Source organism: Heliconius melpomene, chromosome 1, assembly GCF_056956725.1.
Source record: "Heliconius melpomene rosina isolate 202511_hmr_F chromosome 1, ASM5695672v1, whole genome shotgun sequence".
In the NCBI taxonomy this organism is placed as follows: domain Eukaryota; kingdom Metazoa; phylum Arthropoda; class Insecta; order Lepidoptera; family Nymphalidae; genus Heliconius; species Heliconius melpomene.
Window position 1 is genome coordinate 5,170,816 of NC_140389.1, and position 20,777 is coordinate 5,191,592.

At 30.1% G+C, this 20,777-nt stretch overlaps 1 protein-coding gene across 2 annotated transcripts; it reads left to right on the forward strand.

Moving 5' to 3' along the window:
- Window positions 1-10,889: 10,889 nt before the first annotated feature.
- On the forward strand, window positions 10,890-17,181 carry LOC146541059 (neural/ectodermal development factor IMP-L2-like). 2 transcript variants are annotated; one of them, XM_085190541.1, is made up of 7 exons: window positions 10,890-11,004; window positions 13,787-13,937; window positions 14,624-14,793; window positions 14,905-15,067; window positions 15,228-15,433; window positions 15,756-15,888; window positions 15,978-16,753. In XM_085190541.1, exons 2-6 carry the CDS (start codon window positions 13,826-13,828, stop codon window positions 15,882-15,884), a joined length of 780 nt encoding a protein of 259 aa, XP_085046667.1. In that variant the 5' UTR covers window positions 10,890-11,004; window positions 13,787-13,825; the 3' UTR covers window positions 15,885-15,888; window positions 15,978-16,753. The 2 variants fall into 2 exon arrangements, with proteins under 2 accessions (XP_085046667.1, XP_085046672.1); XM_085190546.1 differs by lacking the exon at window positions 10,890-11,004 and adding an exon at window positions 12,756-12,874 and having other exon boundaries at window positions 15,978-17,181.
- The last annotated feature ends 3,596 nt before the right edge of the window (window positions 17,182-20,777 follow it).

The window sequence follows — 20,777 nt, forward strand, 5'->3', positions numbered from 1 at the left end:
CTTAATTACTTCAAATCAGCAAATGTATCAATGTAGCCAATTTTACTTATTATTGCTTTTTTACTATATAATTGCATTGCATTTTAAGAATCGTTATTGTTTTAATTAAGAAAATGATGACTTCCAAAAAATATAATATATTGATTTTATTATATTGATTGGTTTCATATTACATGATTTTTGTTGATCTAGAATAAAACAAGTGTTCCAAATATATAGTAATTAATTTATACTTTTATTGTTGGTTTTTTTGAGATATTGCATGTTGAATTATCATGCTTGGTCTTCTAGACACTGATAAAAAATTGACAGCAGAATTGACAACAGAATTGAGTTTACTTGTAACATTCTACTATTAATATAATTTGAGGTGCACCATCTATTATTTATTATGTAAGAAAGAGGCTTTTGTCCCTAATATTCGAGACTGCGTGCTAAGTGCTGGAACTTAACGCTGTCCTTTATCTTTCCATTTATCGGCCTCCAAATGGAAACAAACCCACAAACGTCACGTTTCTAATCACATTGTGTCTCTGCGCTGCAACCTGAACCCACCATTTGCTAAAAATCACTACATATATAGTGATAAAAATAAATGATGAAGTGATAGAGAGAGTGATATCACTTTTCCTCTCTCAATTGAAGTACATATAAAATTCAAAGTAAGAAAGCGTTAAAGCTAAGCAATGTAACGAAAACTATTATTAAAAAAAATATCACGTCATTTATGTGGAAGTATTGAGAACGTACAATAAAATAGCTGTTTCCAATCATAAAGATTATAAAGATAATTTTAATTAACACTTAAATCGGTTTTTTGCTTAAAAAGAAAGAACAAATAAACCATTTAATTTATAATAATGCGATTAACTTTTATCTTTTAGTTTTTATAGTTCCGTTAAGTCAACCGGTTTTTTTTTTAATTCTTTATGAATATTTTACTTTATGCGAGTGAGGAAGCTTAATGAATCATTTTTTTATTTCGTAAGCAGAGGGTAACTTAGTGCTCGGAAACTCTGTTCTCCCAGCCCAATTATGGAGACAATTTATTTGTCCAGTGGCGGAATTCAACGGTGTACTTTATCCTGTAACTATAGCGAGGAAATGAAAATAATTCATTCCCTCGAGTGAGAATCGTCCCACAACCGTCGCACTGTTGTGCTGCGCCACGACGGGTTATGATTTATTTCTTTAGGTTCCATACTTTTAAAAAAGCTTGCCTTAGCATTTTATATAGGAAAATACTATTTACGTGCCTATCATTAGTTCGAAGCAGTCCCTGGCACTTGCTATGTAAGAGTGTACTTAAAGAATCACTTTAATATGTATGTTGATACACTTGTTTCCCCTGTCAGAGCTCATCTTCCAACATGACCATATTTGACCATATTTGATTCTTCTAACTGAAATTTTCAATTGATATTCAATATTGGGTGACAGAATCCAAGGTCGCGGTCTATCAAATCAAATATATCATTTAACATTAATTGTCTTATGGTCGACTTGTAACTATGGAACTTTGTAACTATGTCATAAAATCTAATAAAATTAATTTGATCCTTTTGTAATACATTAATCATAATGAAAATAGTAACTTATGCGTGGGTTAGGTGACAATACAGTATTAGTATCATCAGTGGTAAAACTGCTATAGTAGCAATAGCATTTGTAGTAGCAGCAGTGGTATCATTGTGTGGTCTGATGATGGAGCCAAGAACTGAATTCTGAAATTCTTCAGAGGTTCCTATTAAACCATTTGAATTTAGGCTCATATATTTTTATACTTATAGCACTGGTAATAGAAAAAAGAAGGGCTTTCAAAACAGTTATAACGACGATTTTTATTATAATCTTAAAGTCAATGAATTAAAATAGTGACGTATCGTTAAATTTATATTTTTTTTACATAGTGTCACAACTCTTCGCTACCCAACATTAGTCTTAGTCAGTCCAAGCCTCTTCCGAATCGAGCCCAGATTAGAACTTAGAACCATCGCTACACCACATGTCTGTTACAATCATATTATAAGTAAACTTTCAGTTGAATTAATTAAACCTTGATCTCTGTACGTAATGTTCCTCTATATAAATAAAGTGAAGGTCAAGATAAATTGTCAAGATAATTGTCACCTACTGTAGTAAAGACATTATAATATCTTTATATATATTATCTATAGTCCATACTTTGATTTATATTATTTATTTAAACATGTTATGGTACTGGGTTCTAATTTTTTTGAACACAAAAGTATATATTTTTGAAGAAAATATTTTAATACACTATAAAAAATAAAAACTCGTCGTCGTGAAGTGGAAAAGCATCTGACTGTAAGCGAACGGTTGTGAGTTCGTTTCGTTCTCGGGGAATATATTTCTCCGTTCTGGCAAGATAAAGCGCGGCGTTGAGTTTCATCACTCAACAAACAATATTTTAAAATCGGTGCCTTGACACTAAGAACGCTTTGCCTACCCTGCTATATGCGTTAAATTTAAATTCCAACATGTAACTGTCATGTGTAACATTAACAGTATAACACTTCCTTATTCTATTCCCGGTCGAGGAAATTAGCTGTCTCTAGCCATAACCTTCAATTGTTAGTAGTTTTTTAATGATACCGACAGGTTATGAAGTATGACATAAGAAGGAAGGCAAATCATGATGTGAAACTATTATTGTTTTAAGGTTTTACTCGTTTTCTTTTTTTTTATTAAGACATATTTTTTGTTTTTTAATCTTAGCATATGTGGGAGCATATAGTTGAAGGAAAAAGATGTTAAGACACTCTAGAGTTACCCAAACATCGTTTAATTTTCGAGTTATTTCATGTTGATTGGTGGAACTCAACGTTGCGATTCATTTATCAGAGCAGGGAAGTGAATTTTTTTCATCATCAAGGCGCATGGGCACCTCGCGGGGCTTGTGATGTGAACTCATACGCACACTCGGCGGAGTAAAATATATTTTCATTTAGAATTTGGCCACTCAACACTAAATGTCTCGGAAAATTCGGCGGACAGTTCAGAATGGAAGTGTTTTAAAGGTGAAAGGAGTGCCTTGACACTAGCTATGCTAATGCTATGTGCAGGATACACCGTGAAGCTAAAAAATCCCTCGATTGTAAATCGAACCCACAACCGTCACGTTTACAGTTAGACACTGCGCCATGAAAGCCTTAAAACATATAGTATTTTGTATGTTCGAAATTAAAATATAAAAACACAATTTAGTTTTAAATAATATATCGATACTGGCCATCACTAGTCGTAGTGGGCGTGGCACTGCGTCACAGCGTATAAATGTACTTGAGACTTTATCTGTCAAGTAATAAATATTTAAAGCTTACTTAGAGGATATATTTATTAAATATTTACACTTTCATTTATAAAAAAGAGATTATAATAATTCTTTTTTTGTTAAATATTTAGAATGTCAAAGCATAGCAGTAGATTCTCCCACTCGGGAGAGTTACGCGGTTCCCATTTTGAGTTACGCGGTTCAACCAAAAATATCTCTGAAAATAGGCGGAAGCTCTCCGTCTACCCTGCATATGCTGAGTAAAAAAAAAAAGAAGAATATTTATATAGTATAGAGGCCGTCGTGACGCAGGAGCAGACAGACGGACAACAAAGTGATCTTATAAGGGTTCCTTTTTTCTTAAAGCGTACGGAGCCCTAAAAACATTCCGCTTGGGGCCGTCATAGTGGTACAGAATCTGACTGTAATACGCACGTGATGCGTTCAATCTCCACTCTTGAAAATGATTATTCTTAATTATATTCTCGATTTGGTGGTTTCAAAAATTGGTTAACAACCGACACACTAGGTTCCCTCTGCCAACCGTGCAGAGATATATAAGGAAAAAATCGTTAAGCTATAAAAACAAAAAAACATTCTGTTACTAGCCGATATAAAGGCATACGCGTTGACGCGTGTAACGTGTAAAAATATTATTTGCATTTCAATAAACGTAATCCATATAAAAATAAAAACGCTATTTTTGTACATTATTTAGGCAAATATCAGTATGACAATGTTTTATTAAGTATTTAAGTCCCTATTCTTAATAGAATACACGTTTTACTGATACTAAATTGTTATGCTGATTTCTACTCGGTAATGAATCCTTTTATTGGCGAAAAGTAACGGAGTAACATTTAAGTTTAAACCCTACATTTTAAGTTTCTAAGATGTGACGGAGAAATGAATAAAATACCTTAATATACTAAAATTACGGTTAAAGTCCCATCAGCGACCTTTCAGTTTCATCATGTCCTCTTTACTAGAAGAAATGGACAGAATACGTCAAGATGATTCTAAAAAAGTCAGATTCTGTGGTTTTAGTAATTAGCACTTTGAGGTTTCACCTCCCAGCTTTGGGCTCCATCAGCAAAGCAGCTCGGTGAAAATACATTACTGCATGACCTACATCTGATCTAAGTATAATTTCTTTCAGGATAAAAAAATAAGAAATGGGTGAAACCAGGTTTCTTATCTTTCATCAATAAGCTTACTTTTTTCATATAGGTTCAGAGGAAACCTACTATTACAATCTCGTTCCTATTCAAACATTTTCCACTTTCCACTAAATTGTGTCGGATTTCTGCGCTATGCTTCATTATTAAAGCGTGGAAATGAAAATTAATACTTTAATGGTAATACTTTAGTGGTAATCAAATCCACAATCATCGCCTTTACACTCGCACACTTGTGCCCCTGCGCCAAAACGGCCTCATACATATCTTATTTAAACCCAGCCCGACCTCATAATTACTAATTCACACTAAAGTAACAAACAAAGACGAGAGTAATAAATTAATTACAATGCTAAGAGCTGCCTAAAATCCAAACCTAAACTAATAGAAACTAGATATTATATAAAGCCTAGCTCTAAGATATTCAGATTAAAATTCTGTGTCTAAAATAGGATCCCCTGTTGATTTTAATACCCTATGTTCGATCACGTACTAGAGTTATTTTTACAATCAAATATTCTATTTCAGTATTTTCTAACAGTAAATGCTTTTTTGTGACAAGGATTGATTGTAATCTCTGTATCGATGATACCAGGGAGGGTCACGTAAAAGAACAATGTACATGTGCGAGTTGATGGCAGTGGACGAGGTGAAAGAGGTATATCGAGACCGTAGTGTTTGGTACTCGGTTTCTTCAGTAAACCTAGATTCTAGGTAGAGAAATCTAGTTTTAAGCTACCCTCTAGTTGCGTGCTATACACGTAAAACATATATTTCAAACGTGCCCTGAATAACCTATGGGAGTAAATATTATTTAAATGTTAATATTATAAGGCAAATCATAAGATCATAATCTATATTATATTCTGTTCTACGATAAGACGTAGATTAATTATATAAACACAATAATTAGGATAGGGCTTGCTGCATGAGAACGCGTATTGGCGAACTATAATTAATATATTAATCTTCAACCTACGCTTTTATTGGTTTAAGCTGTTTACAAACGGACGATAAATTTAAGATTTTGTTCTTTTATTTTTAAAGATTTTTTTTAGTTTTTAAATATGTATTAAACAATTACATACATTTAAAAAATTTATTAGCTTTAAATTTTTCCTGTAAAACAGGGGAGAGAGGTGGAACCTAAAGTTAACACACTCCGTTTCCTTCTTTCCACTCATTTTTCGAGACAATGAGATAAAAATAACTTTATCGTGACGCAATGAAAATATTAAATATTTCATTTCCTCTAGTGCGAATCGAACTCACGATCATCGCGTTAACACTCACACGCTTAAGCAACTGCGCCACGATATACAACTGGTTTATAATAATAAACATTTTATTCACAGTCTGAAATTCTTTTCACTGAATTCATATAAATACTCTGTAGTAAACATATTCAAGTATTTTTACTGTAATCAATTAAATTATAAGTTTAGTAAAGCATAGTTGTTAATTGAATTTCTAGAAAATTCTAAAGGCAAAACTGTCGTTTGCGACAAGCCTTATAACAATGTCTTATCACTCCCTTCAATTACGCAAAAATAAAACGATAATAGTGATTACAGGAAATCAATATAAAGAGACAGCTTTAGCCGTATAGAATAATGTTAATAATTTTATAATTTTTCAATCGAATGGTCATTCTAAGTGAAGGGCCTTTTATTACCAATGCATGGCCGAAGGCTTTATATTTATACCTACTTTATGCTTATAGTTTTATTTTGGTTCACGCAACCCGCAAATACTTGCAGGGAACTTGGGAAACTTGTGTTAAAACACTCCGGTCCCATTAAGACACTTCCGTTCCCCATAATATTTTTTCAATTAGAAAATAATTTTTCTTCTTGAGATTAGCGCCGTTAGGTTATTAATATTAGGTTCCATAATAATATATTCTTTATGTACCCCAAAAAAGATATTACAATAAAAAGGAATCAATAAGAAAGATATGTACAAGAGACGACCATATCGCTAAACCAGCGATCTACAGGCAACCTTAAGACATAGGACACAAAGAGTAGGAGAAAAAAGTTAGGAGTGTATATCAAGGTAGCCTGCCTAACCTAGAGTTAAGTCAGTACTCAGTCCGTTCATTCCCCGAGTGGGAATCGAACCCACATCAGTCATGTTTTCGTTCAAATGTTATGCTACGACGGCCTTGGCCTATAATTAATCCGTAATAACCCCCCAAGTCGTTATCCATTCAATAAATAAGTGTAAATAAGGCTAGTTTATTTGCTTTATTAACCAATATTATATCCCGCTGTCTTGTAATTATAGACAATTTTGTACAAATAATATTAGGTATATATATATTGTCTTTCAATTATTTGGTTTAGTGATAGAATTTCTAATTCGAGGCCGTCGTGACTAGTGACGTAACGGGTCTGACTTTAAACTCCACGGTTGTGGGTTCGATTTCTACTTGGGGGAAAAAAAAAACAATTTTCTTTTTCTCGCTCTGTTAGACAAGTGTGATAGAGATATGCTACACGCAATGTCTCGAAAATGGGACAGAAGTGGAGAATGGAATGGTTTGACACTCTAAATGCGAAATAAAACGTGTAGCTGCTTTTTATTAGTATTAAAAGTAGAAAATGAAAAAATTTAAAGTCAACGTACGTTATCATTTTTAAGTTTTTATCCTTATACTGTAACACAACGAGTTTCATGTATGATATGACTTACTACAAAATATGTATTAAATTAATATAAAAATACGCTACTTTTTTTGTATATTCTTTATACCTACATAAACTTATCTATATGAAACTTAAGTTTGTTATACACGATAAATCTGATAATAAACAATATTCCCACTCGGGGAAATAATTATATTTTAATTAAAATTATATTTTATAATTTTTGCCCTCGTGGCGCAGAGGCAAAAGGGTGTGACTATAACGCTACGGTTGTAGGTTCGATCCCCACTCGAAAGAATAAATTACTATTTATTTATATCTTAATTTCTTCGCTCTGGTCTACTTCGTTGATGTTGATTATACTCTTTATATAAATAACTTCTTAAAATTTTTGCCTATATAATCATTATCCATTGTTGTTTTTTTAAGTAAAATGTACAAATATACGAAACAAAAATACAAATACAAATAATTTGGAATGCTTTCATCAATGATATTTAAAGGAATTCTTTTGTTTATTTTGAGTAAATTAATTGCTCCCACTCATTTTCCCACTCATTTCATAATTGACTGACAAGGGTGTTATTGTAAAGTTAAAATAAAGTTTAATTATTGCCTTGAAAATTGTATTTCGCCAGAGCGGGTGTGGGTTCGGTTCCTATTCAGAGAAATTAATTTATATGTGTATCGAATATACAAATATTTCAATAGTGTAAATGTTGACTATTTGTAATAAATAGAAGAAGCTACAATAACAATATTCGAAATTTGTGCTTTATTTTATTATTTATCTTTTTACACATAGTAAATGACTTTTCATATTCCTTTGTTTTTCTGTGCAATTAAAACAATTATAAATTAACTTAACGCCACTCGACAAGACCGAAAAAATGACAATAATTTTAGTACTCCCGAGTGGAAATCAAACTCCCAACTATCTCATTCACAGACAGACGTACACGCTGTCGATATAATCTTTGTATGTAATCTTTGATATAATGTTTGTATGTAAAACAAGTTACATCGTTAGATTAGGCATCAATACTTAGAAAAGCGAGGTGAAATAAAAAATGCTACCTTTTTCCTCAATTGAGTTGACTTTGATGTTTTAAATAAATATATATGTACTTTATTAAATTTTTGTCACTTACTTTAATTATACGTATTTTTTGTTTTTAAAGAACGAATAATAAGGTTTTATCCTACCTATAATACCCGGACAATCAGAAAGACTGATTTTTTTTTAAATACGGTGGAACTTAACACCGTGTATTAAAATTTGTTTTTTCAGCGTATATTAATAGGAAGTGGTTTTGATTCAAACCATATAATAAATTATATACATTATATACCTATGTAAATGTACTCTTTCAAACTTTTTTTTTCTAAATACGTATAAATATAGAATAATGTAAAAAAAACCAATCTTAGTTTTATTGAAATTATATGAAATAAGAACAATCTCAGACTTATAATTTTATTTTTATCTTAATCAGCTTAGCCTCAAGAAAGCTTACTGATATAAAAATAAAAATAAAATGTTTTATTTTAAGTCAATACTTACAAAAATAATATTAAGCTGGCTACGTAGAAAAATATCAGAAAAATATCTATCTAAATATCTGAACTCTTTTAGGAATCATTTATGGGATAACACGAAATGAAAAAGTACTATATATACTCTTATATACCTAATTAAATCAAAATCGAATGAGTGACCTTCGACCGAAGCCAGACAATCGAAGTGAAAAATATAATTTGAATAAGTCCATGTATATTAAATTTTAAACTTTCGTTTTGTAAACGATCTGAAAACTGAAATTAAGAAGCTCTAACGTATCACATTAGGCGGGCCGTCGGTGCACACTAGGTGATTTTATTTAAGCTTTAATAAAAATACTTTTTTTCTCACAGTATTTTTTGTAGCATTAACTAATTCTTTTATAATTTTAATTATTAATATAAAGAGTAAAATATATAATTTTATGTACGTGAAAAAATCACACTAAGTTTCAATAATCTGATCAGAATAACAAATAATCAGTCAATCTTAATTGCACAGAAAAAAACTAAAGAAGAATACATGTAATGTTAATATTGTGTGTGTTTCTAGTTAACAGGAGTAAGCGACTTTTTATGTGCCTGTGCTATTTTAGTGCCAAAGGTCCTAGGTTCATACTATCGTCTACGCGGTATCTTTTTGTTACTTTTCAGTCGAAGAAATAATGTGTACCATTTTATATTATACATTTAAAAATTCGCTACTTCTGAGTAAGTATAAATATTTCTATAATTTCCTTTTGTTTGATGTAGCTGAATTATGAGACAACCACAGGACAAATTTAGAAATTAGTATATTTCTACGTATTTGATTCAGAAATTACTTTTAGACAACGGTTAATGAAGATATACATACGTTTTCCAGAATTTTATAGTGACACATTACTTATTCAAAGTCAAATAATGTCGTTCTAAATAAGAAATTATTAATTATTATTTATTTTATGAACATCAATTAATTTACTATCAGTTAAGTAATGTTAATGACTCAAATCAACTCAAATTGAGCGAAAAGTCAAAAGTCGTTTTAAAGTCAAAAATTTGCAAATTCATCGTATAATAAAAAAAAATAACAAAATAAATTGAGCAGAACTTCAACACGTCTCCAAAGGGACAGAAATTATAAAGAATTCTTAGTAACCTGTACGATTCCTTCCAACAGTAAAATCCCATTTATTTATTTTTCCTACAAGAAGGGGTTCAAATTATTGTAATGACAGCAATTTTAATTAAAACTGATGAGTGTAAATCAGCTAGACAATCTGTCTGTTACATCTGTACAAGGGTTTTCCCCTTATTAATTCAATATTTCTTGTAACGTATTTACACAATATAAAATTCATGATAAAAAATTTGGTGACGCCACGTATTAATTAAGATAACGATATGAGCAATGATAAGGCAAGTATATCAGTTACATGGAAGTAGATCCAAAGAAATATACCATGGGAATTTAATATGATAATGTTTTTAGAAACACGAAATTTTATTAAATTATAGATTTTTTTTAAAAATTACTTTAAGAAACCACATCGTGTGTAGGCAGGAAGGCCATACGTTATATTCCATTATCTACTCTCTCCGCATTTTTAATAATAACTATTGATTATCAAAGTAATATCGAACTCTATCTAGAATCTAGTGAAGCCGGAGAATATTTATATGGAATTGAATTCACACTTGTCATTTTCAGGCGAAGACGTTTATTTTTGATAAAATTGATTATTTTTTCATTTATAATCATTATAAGCAATTATTACACTTGTCTGGTGTTTAACAATCTTTATTCATTACATTTTATATTTTATTTGATGAGGAAAGCCCAAGTAATGAGCTCTCGACTAATTTAAAGAAACTTAAGCTATATAGCGATATTCTTCCTTAAAGATACTTGAAACATGTATGTAGATTCAACTATTTACAATGTATGTACTTTAATAATATATCTATTTAAAGATAAGTCTTAAATCGTAGTACAAAGTGATATGTGATTCGTACACACTCAGTAATAGGTATTTCGCCGAACTGACATTTCAGTCCTGGCGTGATTTCGTCGCGTATTTCTTAACTGCACTAACTATTATATTAGAAATAATATTTTAAGCTCTATCAAGTTGAAAATAAGAACAATTTTCGTATAAAATTCATACGTTTAAAATATTTCGATGACTCTTGATAAAATTTTATTTAAGACGTCAAAGACGATTTGCATCGTGACGTGACACAGTAGTCGTTTAATAGTTATTAATTGCACTCCTGTTGGTAGCTTGTTAAAGTTTGACGGAGTGTAGAAGCTTATGAAGTTTAAAGTATATTCAAGGTAAACATATATCTCGTTATTTTTTTATTAGTTATTTTTTATTTATTACAGAAAAAGGCCAAAAAATCTTGTTTAAGAAAAACCTTTCGCTAATAAAATACCTATAGGTATTAAAATTAAAATTATAATATTTGGTGAATTTTATTTTCTTGGAATAGTGGTCTTAGATTGTCCCTAAATTATATCTTTGTGCTGTTCTCAAACATCTCGTGTTTTATGAGGAATTCACAGGAAGAGCCCAGTTAAAGATTATTTCTTTACATTCAAACAATTATGTAGAAGGTTCACAAATAAGTGGCAAAATTTATTAAACTAGTTAACCGGTTACCGAAATTACAGTACTAATAACTAATAAGCTAAGGCATATCCAAAATTAGTGTATTGATATCAATACATTAATTTACATAAAATTTAATTATTTTAAAAAAAAAAGATAACAGTTAAGAATAAGTGTATGGTTTCGTTTGTGAACCAGTGTTAGACCACAAGTTATATTTTACAAATGACGATAAATTAGCGTAGTTCATAAACAATAAATAAAAAAATATATATTTAGTTTTGTAGTTCGAAATTCGAATCTTTATATCTTCGATTATACAAATCTTCTGAAAATCAAATTTACAACTACGACTTTTTACAATCAGAATAACTAATCTATTATATCCTATTAAATTCTACAAACTATAATTTCAAATCGTCACATTGACCTAACCAGGAATCGAATCCCAGTATCTTTACAATTGGCGTCATAAGGAAAATATCTTGCTAAAATTCTTCCATAGTAATAATTAATATCGATAGTTATTTCAATGAAATCCACTCGCACATTCACCTTAATTCATTAAACAGTTTCAAACGAGTTAATTTGTCCGACTATGATTCATTGGAACTACTGACATGATGTAACATTTGCTTGACAGATGTAAAAAAAACTACGTCAATGTCGTACGATACAGACGTAAACGTGGGTGTGGACGGCGTTACGTCTCACCACTCAATATGCAATGGGTGGAAGTCGGAGAACGGAGTGTCTTGACACGAGGTTCTTCTGCATGGCTTGCTGTTCTGATATAATGTAAAACTCAAAGAAATATTCCATTAATGAATTAATGAATGGAATGTATGGGTGATTGGTTGAATACATAAATATATCCCACAAAGAGCAGGGAAGGGAGACAACCTGGGAACCTAATATTAAGACACTATGTTCCCACTAAGACACTTCCGTTTCTCACCTTGCACCGGATTTAAGAAGCATTGAGCATTGATTGTCGTAACTTAAAGTCGCGCTTTGCCTTAAATAATAATATGTATATATGAAATAAAAGATCGCGTACCTATAAAACGAAAAATATAATTATATTTTAAATTATAAGTGAAATAATCGTTATATAAAATAATAAACAAATTGTTACCATGGCCTATCTATCCTATAATGTATATAAATATAATACATTATCAAGTACGGCGGTAGCTTGAAGCATACCAGTTATCTGCGGGAGTTCGGTTCCTACACGATGCAAATATTTGCAGTAGCTTATGTAATGTGATAATCAAAATTTTGTGAAACAAATATTTACCCAATAACTTAAAACAAAATAAATTTACAAAAAACAATTAAAAATCATTTTTATTATTGTATAATTTACTACCTTAAGGTAAAATTATATTATAATAAATATTTTTTTTACGTGCCCAAATGAAAAATCACGTAGTGTGAATCAACACCTCGACGCGTATATAAGGGATGAATCCTATTGAATGGTCGTACTCGCTTGATAACGTTATCCCAGAAAACATCTAACACAACACTATATATAGTTAGTTATCTTATATATACGAAAAGTGCGTGGTTTCTGTAATATTCGAGGTATGTATCAAAAAATTATTTTTATTTATATAAAATATAAGGAAAAATATGTATTAATGTTATGTATTAATAATACAAATTATTGCTTAATTTTGTTTTAAAAAGGTATATTTTTTTATTTGTACATAAATATAGAAGGCTTCCCTTTCATTTTCATTATGATACCTTTATTATTTTCGTTAGAATATTATTGCCTTTTTTATGATTATTAATATTATTTTTGAATAAAAGATAAAAAAAGTAATGAAAAATAAAACAAATTTTTTCCTGAAAAAAAATATTTTTTTGAAAAATATAGAAAAGATATAGATTTAGATTTTTAGATAAATATAGAGAAGATTAATCATTTACCTGTCTTTTAATATTTTAAAATATTTATTTGAGTCTTATGGTAAATTAACATAATTCCATGCTATTTGCTTTTTATGTAATATAGGTTTATTAATTAAGACTTTTATTTTCCTCTTTCACGAATGAGTATTTATAACGAAAAATAACTACTATTTCTTATTAAAAAAGAAATAAAATAAAATTAGTAAATGAATTTGTGATATATCAAGAATCATGTCAAAGATCTTGATGGTCAAGATAAAAAAATCCTTATTGGAAATTTAAATTTAACACTTTTACTTCCAGTGTCTTGAAGCGAGGGAATGAAAATAATTAATTCGAGTCGGAATCGAACCCACAAGCCTCACGCGTACAGTCATATGAATGACATATGGTTGTGCCGCTGCGCGACGACGGCGTTTATATTCTTCATTCTTATATTTCTCACTATTAGAACAAAAAAAGACACATAAAAGCAAAAATAATAAAGAAATTTCAAGTACAATTTATTACAAAATTAGGAATTATATTGTCAAATAATCACATTTTTGAATTAAGAACAATCATTTATTTTAATTACAGTTTTTGATACTCAGCTAACGTCATCTAGTAACAAGAATCATGACTACGATAGTGTCGCTACTGTGCGCCGTGGCACTGCTGTCGCTGCAATGTGCAGCGTTCGGGAATATAAATGAGAAAGTCGAAATTGACAATAGTTTAATACCAAATGGTAAGTTAATATAATATTGTAGTATGAATTAGTTTTTTTATAAAGAAACAGGAGAAAGTAAAGTTGATTACGTTTATAAACCTCCTGCGTTTAATATGCTATTATATAAAGACAACCTATTTTTAATACACTTTGTTCTTAACTTTCCACTTACTTTGATGACGATCACCTCAGATGATTATAAATATATAATCTTCCTCCTAATTCCTTTATGTCACAACATTTCATAATTATTGGATTACATAAAAAATTTTATAATTATTTGGTAGAATCAAATGTCGTCTCTATACAATTATAGAGCTTCCTCTTTGAAATATATGTTAAAAAAATATACTTCATATCGTGATATAAAATAAAACTGACATACAAATATAAATCCATATTTGATGTAGAAATAAAAAAACGTAGCAACTATAATATAATATGCAGCATAAATTGGCCATCTGGTAAAGTGATTGAATTACAAAGTTCCAGACCATTACAAAGTATAATAAAGTTTTTCGCGCAAAAAAAAACTATAGCAGCGAATTTTTCGGTCATCTATTTCTTAGATTTCGATAAGTTCGACATTTACATAGTTTTTGTACATACATATGTATATTATGATGGAATACAATTTTAATCATCAGGCTTGTTATATCAATTAACTTTTTTTTATTTTTATAAGTGAATATTTCTCATTATAGAAATACCAGCCCCACGACAAAGTCCGATACGGAATTACGTAAGACTCATATCGCCACCAACTGAAACTGTGCGGCACATACCTGGAACTACTCTTGTTTTAACTTGTCAATTGAGAGGAAATCCATCACCTGTTGTGAATTGGTTGAAAAATGGTGTACCTATTACTGATGTAAGTTTAAATTCAAAGTATTTATTTAATAATTTTACAACATTCATCCCTTTCATTACACCTTATATATAATTAAATTTAAAATTTTGTTAATAAAAATTTTGTTTTCAGTTTGAAGAAGACGTAAATGAAATTCTTTCCATACCTCCGTTTAGTCCCACTGAAATGACGAGTAAACTTGTCGTACGTTCTCCTTCTAACGCCGACATTTTTACTTGCGTAGGATCCGCTGGAATGCTCGAGATTAGTGCTTCAACTACTGTTCTTCTTGTTGGTACGTGTGATAACGGCTAAATTTTAAATTATATTTTTTTAGCTTAACGCTGATTCCCACACATAGCAGGGCACGCAGAGAAAACTTAATGTTAAGACACTCTTTTATTAATCTCTTTTATTAAGACATATGATCTAATGTGATTTTTTTTCATTTTCAGGAGAAAATAGACCCCAACCACTAACTTCAATTATTCAATCAAAGCCTGTAATCACTACATTTTATAACAACTTATTCCAATTTATTGGTTCGAACGTAATTCTACCTTGTCGCGTCGACAGTCCTACTAAATCCCAAGTTGTCTGGTCAGTTGATACTATAGCAAATGAAAATGTAGAAATTGTATACGGAAACAGCAGACTTAGGGTATGTTGTAAATAATATTTTATATTTCTGTAAAAAATACGGATATTATAATGAAATATTTTTGTGCTTTAAATTATGATAGGTACTCTTAAAAAACGAAAATATTATAATAAAATTGCAATAAGTAGCATAACACAAAATTGGTTTCATTATCAACTATTAAGAAACATGGATTTCACACCAGGACTACAGGAACCATGATTCCTTAGTTAATACTCACTCCAGACACCTCACTCAAGACAAACCTTGTAGTTCCTAATTATTATAAAACTATATTTGTATGGATATTCGATGGTAATAAATGAAAAAAAAAAAATTTCAGGTATTGCCCTCCGGTGACCTTCATATATCCGACGTAACCTTTAACGATATGGGTGGATATACGTGCACTGCAAAAAATGCATTCGGCAAGGACGTGGGTGAAACTTTCTTTTATCCTGTTAAAGTTTAAACATGTGAGTATTTTTGATGTTTAGGTTATATTATATAAGCAATTTATTTTCCAATTTTTATATAATTTTGATACATATCGTATTTCTTTCAGATACAAATTAAAGGAAGGCCAACTGAGTTACCCGCCGATGTTAATGCGATGTTCCTATATTATATATAAATTTAAATTAATTTATTTTAGGCTAAGTATAGTTTTCGTTATTGCTCACGGTACATAATATTTTTAGAATATTTTCTCAAAAGATCCCAACCAATTGACTGTGAAAAGGGAGGAAATGGTATAAATAATTTGTAAAAAAAAATATATTAACCTTTCTTCTTTCGATAACCTCAATGAATAAAACACTGAAACGTATTCAAATTATGTTATTTGAATTTTATATTTGTTCGACGAACGAGTTATTTCATTCATGAGTCTCAGTTGTACGAATTACTTATTCATTATCTTGGTATCCAAAATATGTACAGTAGGAGGAAAAAGATTAAGAAAACTTTTAGGTTGTTTTTCCTTACATCACTTACAATTTCATGACGTTCTATATGAGCATTATCTAAATTCTATTAAAAAATATGGATGTGTTTTTTACAATTGGATAAGTTCATAAAATGGTTGGGAGGCGCTGGTCTAATGTACTTATTTTATTTATTTATTTTAAAACTCAAGATAAGAAAACACAAAATATATAATTAATTATTTATGTAATAAATTAATTAAATAATTCTTGTACTTAAACGTATAGCAAAAATTTTCTATTCAAATATAGATGGCGCTGCTATACACGTGTAAATTAGCTCCACTTTACGGCATCTTGATTATTTTATGTCAAATTGACTAAATTTTAATAATTTGTTATTAAAATTTTTCGCGTTCTCGAAACGCCATATATCAAGAATTCAATTCAATTCAAAATTTTGCGCAAGACTTTATTAAGAAACATAAGAAATAACTTTATAAAAATTGTACCACTTAAATACATAATATTAATAAATAAAAAAAGATACTATTATATTTTTACATAACGATTAATAATTGTATAATTTAATGTTCTAAAATAAGTATTTTGAGATTTTTTACTTTAGTTTGTCTATCCAACGACAGATGGCGCTAATAGTATAATTAAAACGGATGTATTATATTGTTTTATTTATTGTTTAGCTATTTCTAAGTGATTTTTCTATATATATTTTATATTACGGCAAAGGCTTATGGTAAAAGTCGTGAGCATGTCACGTAATCATATATTTAAGAAAATGAATGTCTACTGTGATTCAATATAATAAACGTTTTAAGATATTTAACGGCTTTTATTAAGAATCTAATCGTAATGGTGTAAAAATTTAAAGACGGTGTTTTTATTTCTTCTTTAATTTTTTTGTTAAATTTTCTTAGCTAATCATTGCGACGATAGAACTGATAATAGGGTTGTTAAAAATTGCTTAGCTTCTTATTCATACATCGGTGATAAATAAGAAATTACTCATTACTCCTTTAAATACTATATAATATTTACATGCAATCTTATAAAATATATCAATTGAAATAATTGAATTAATTTTAACTAAAACATGACACAAAACTTGAATTTTAGTAATTTTTTTATAAAAACATCGACATCGATATTTCCTTTATGTCCAATTTGTACTGTTTTCACACATTCGTAATCTTTTACTGCCGATCAAAGTCGCACTTTTAATATATAAACAATAAACACTATATAAAAATTTACTATTAAAAAATAATACCACACTATATAAAGTAATATTTTAAATTTAATCCTTTGAGACTAATTATTTCTAATATAGTTAAAAAATACTTAGTTATTTATGATCTACCTTATTTATATACATATAAGGTCTAAATTCAAATTACAGTTTCTACTAAGTGTCAATATAAACATTTTGGTTATTTTGAACTTTATGTTAGTAGAAATAAAGCATATGATACTGAAGTGGCATATGTGTAGTTAACCTTTGCAAAATGTTAACCGGTCGAATGAAGTGCATGCTTCAATATTAGAAAATGTATGGGGACGCTGTTTTCTTAATTCTTTTGTAGAACTTTATTTTAAAAAACTGTTTAATATTATACAATTCTTCTTGTCTGAGTGACTGACAGACAACGCACAGACGAAACTACTGGACTTAGAAGGTTAAAATTTGACATCAAGGTGGATTAGGTTACTTTAGCGTTGGGAGCGCTAGAGAGAATTTCTTGAAATTCCTTCAGGAAAGGAAAAGAACGATTTATCCATTTTTCATTTCAAAATACACAGAAACAAACTTTGCTTACGACTAATAACTTAAATAAATCGAAATCTTTATTTTATTTCAAAATAAAGAATAATAGGTAGCTTACAATAATTTCTTACAGAACAGATAGTGTTTTAGTGTCTACTTCTTCCAAAGTTTACATAAATCTTCAAAACTATTAAATATGGCAACCCATTGTAAATTAGACGTAAGCTTTTGAAACGTCAGTATGCAATGACCAAGGCTTAGTACACTGACCTATAATATTTATTTGCAGAGTATTTGGTTAAATAAATACTTTAAAATTATTAATTCTAATACTATTTAACTTTTACAAACTTTCCTATATTGCGTGTTGATTAGCGGAGTAGAACGCCGTACTGTATCTGTCTGAGATAGCTGAGAAAGATCGGGAAGAAAAAAACTCTTTTGTAAATAGGTATAAATACTTATAAAAAGGGGAACCCACAATCATTTTGAGTATAATAGACATTGTGGCATGGTCGATTTTCAAAAGGCTCGGTTTCAAATCACGCTGGATTAATTTTTTTTAAAGTGTCTCAAAAAAGATATTTTTGTAAGTGTAGAATAACTTTTTTAATAATTTCCGTACTTTCGTTCGTATTAAAAAAAATACCCTATTAGTAATATTAATTAATATTTTTAGTACAAATCCGCTCTATGTATTTCAAGTGAATTCATAGTAAGATAGAACGCGTCGCCTTGAACTGTCGGCATACCTTTCTTTGTTGATCTTCTATATTGTAAATGTAGGTCTAGTGGAAATTAGTATGACTTAGGACCACTGACACAGTTGTTAAGGTAGCGGCTTCAAATTTTGATATTTTGTTGGGTAGTTCAATTATTTGTTTTAGAAGTTTATATTTATGAATTCGAGTATATGTATTTAATGATTAACAACTTATTTTTTTTATAGACGTAAGATTGTAAATGAGATGGAATCGAACTCACAAGGGTTTGATTTAATAATTTTCAGTAACAGGACAAAGCGCGGCCATAAATATTTTTTTAACGAAGTTTCTTAACACTAGCTTCTCTTTACTCACTATGCTATATGTAAGATGCGTGAAGTAGTGTGAATTAAAAAAATATTGTGATTAAGTAAGTATACCTCTGTAATTTTGACTTTTTAGCCTTCAAATGTTTTATTTAGTTCCCCTCAGGGGATATCATTATTTTAATTATCGCACTTTGGCCAGACGAAGCACAGCGTAGAGTTCCGCCACTCAACAGTGATTGTCTTATTTGAATTTAACCTAACGAATAACTTAACGTTCTTATTTTACAGACTTAGGAAAATTGCGTGTTGGGTAGCTGTATTATAATATGCAATTTCACTATCCAATTCGCAATATTCCCAAGTTCTTGTACTTAGACTTAATTTAATTTCTGAATATAAAAACTACGTCTCCCAATTTCACTCTTAGCTTTAACCCTAGTTTTAATTCTATCCCGCACCTTGAAGCCAGAAGGATCTCAGTAACGAGACACTCCGTCCGTTTCCGTTCTTTTTTCGAAAAATTGCATGTCAAGGGGCGGAACACAACGCTGCAACTAATATTTTTACCAGAGCAAGAAAAATTACTTATAACTTATTTTATAACTCTTTCCCCTGAATGGAAATCGAACCTATAACGCTGTCGCGCTTACAATCAACGCTATGCTATGTATATATCGATAGTTATAGATTAGATTTTGTAAAATATATCAGATTTACGAGAATAACCACAATCGTGATGTCCACTTTTTTCTTAATAAAGTACAAGTGACGGATAAAGATGTGTAGATTACTGCGTATTTTATAAGGTCAGCGTGTAACCCGTCTATAGCTTCAACTATAACTAAAAGTAAAATATATTTATAGTAATTTATCGTATTATTTAAAATTTATATATATAGTTATAGAAGCCGTTGTAGCACAGCGGTACAGTTGGTATCCATATGGTACAGCCGATATGGTCTATCGGTAGGTAAATGAGAAATGTAGATTCGATTTCTGATTGGGGAAACAATCAAATTTCATTTCCTTGCTCTGGATGAGACGAAGTGAGGCGTTGATTCTTTGGTATGTTAGTAACGTAGTGTCTTAATATTACGTTCCCTCTGCCCCGTGAAGGTGAACTTACATTATCTAACGAGATATATTTACGTAATACCGACCTTACAACGTCCAAATAGTAACAAATCAAGAGTAAAACTTTCATAAGACGAACTTTGAACAGATAACTCGTGATATGCCAATGTAATGTGTTCAAAAGAATATTTAAAAAATTTAGATCATCTATTTTTTTTTAATTGGCCATTGTTGCACAGCGGATGGCTTGGTTGTGGGGTTTGATCCATGCTTGGGGGAAGTAATATCAAGTGAAAAAAATCACACTGTACCCCATATATAGCACAAGCACAAGCATAAGCACAGCAGGGTAGGCAGAGGGAACCTAGTGGTACGACACTCCATTCCTCACTTTTCTCCTAATTTTTCGAGGCATTGTGTGTTGAGTGACGGAACTAAACACCGAGCTTGTTCCCACAACCCTGAACCGTGGCGTCACAAGCTCGTGGGTTATCATGCGCCTCTTATAAGTATAGTAATATAATAAAATAATGTGAAAAAATTTAA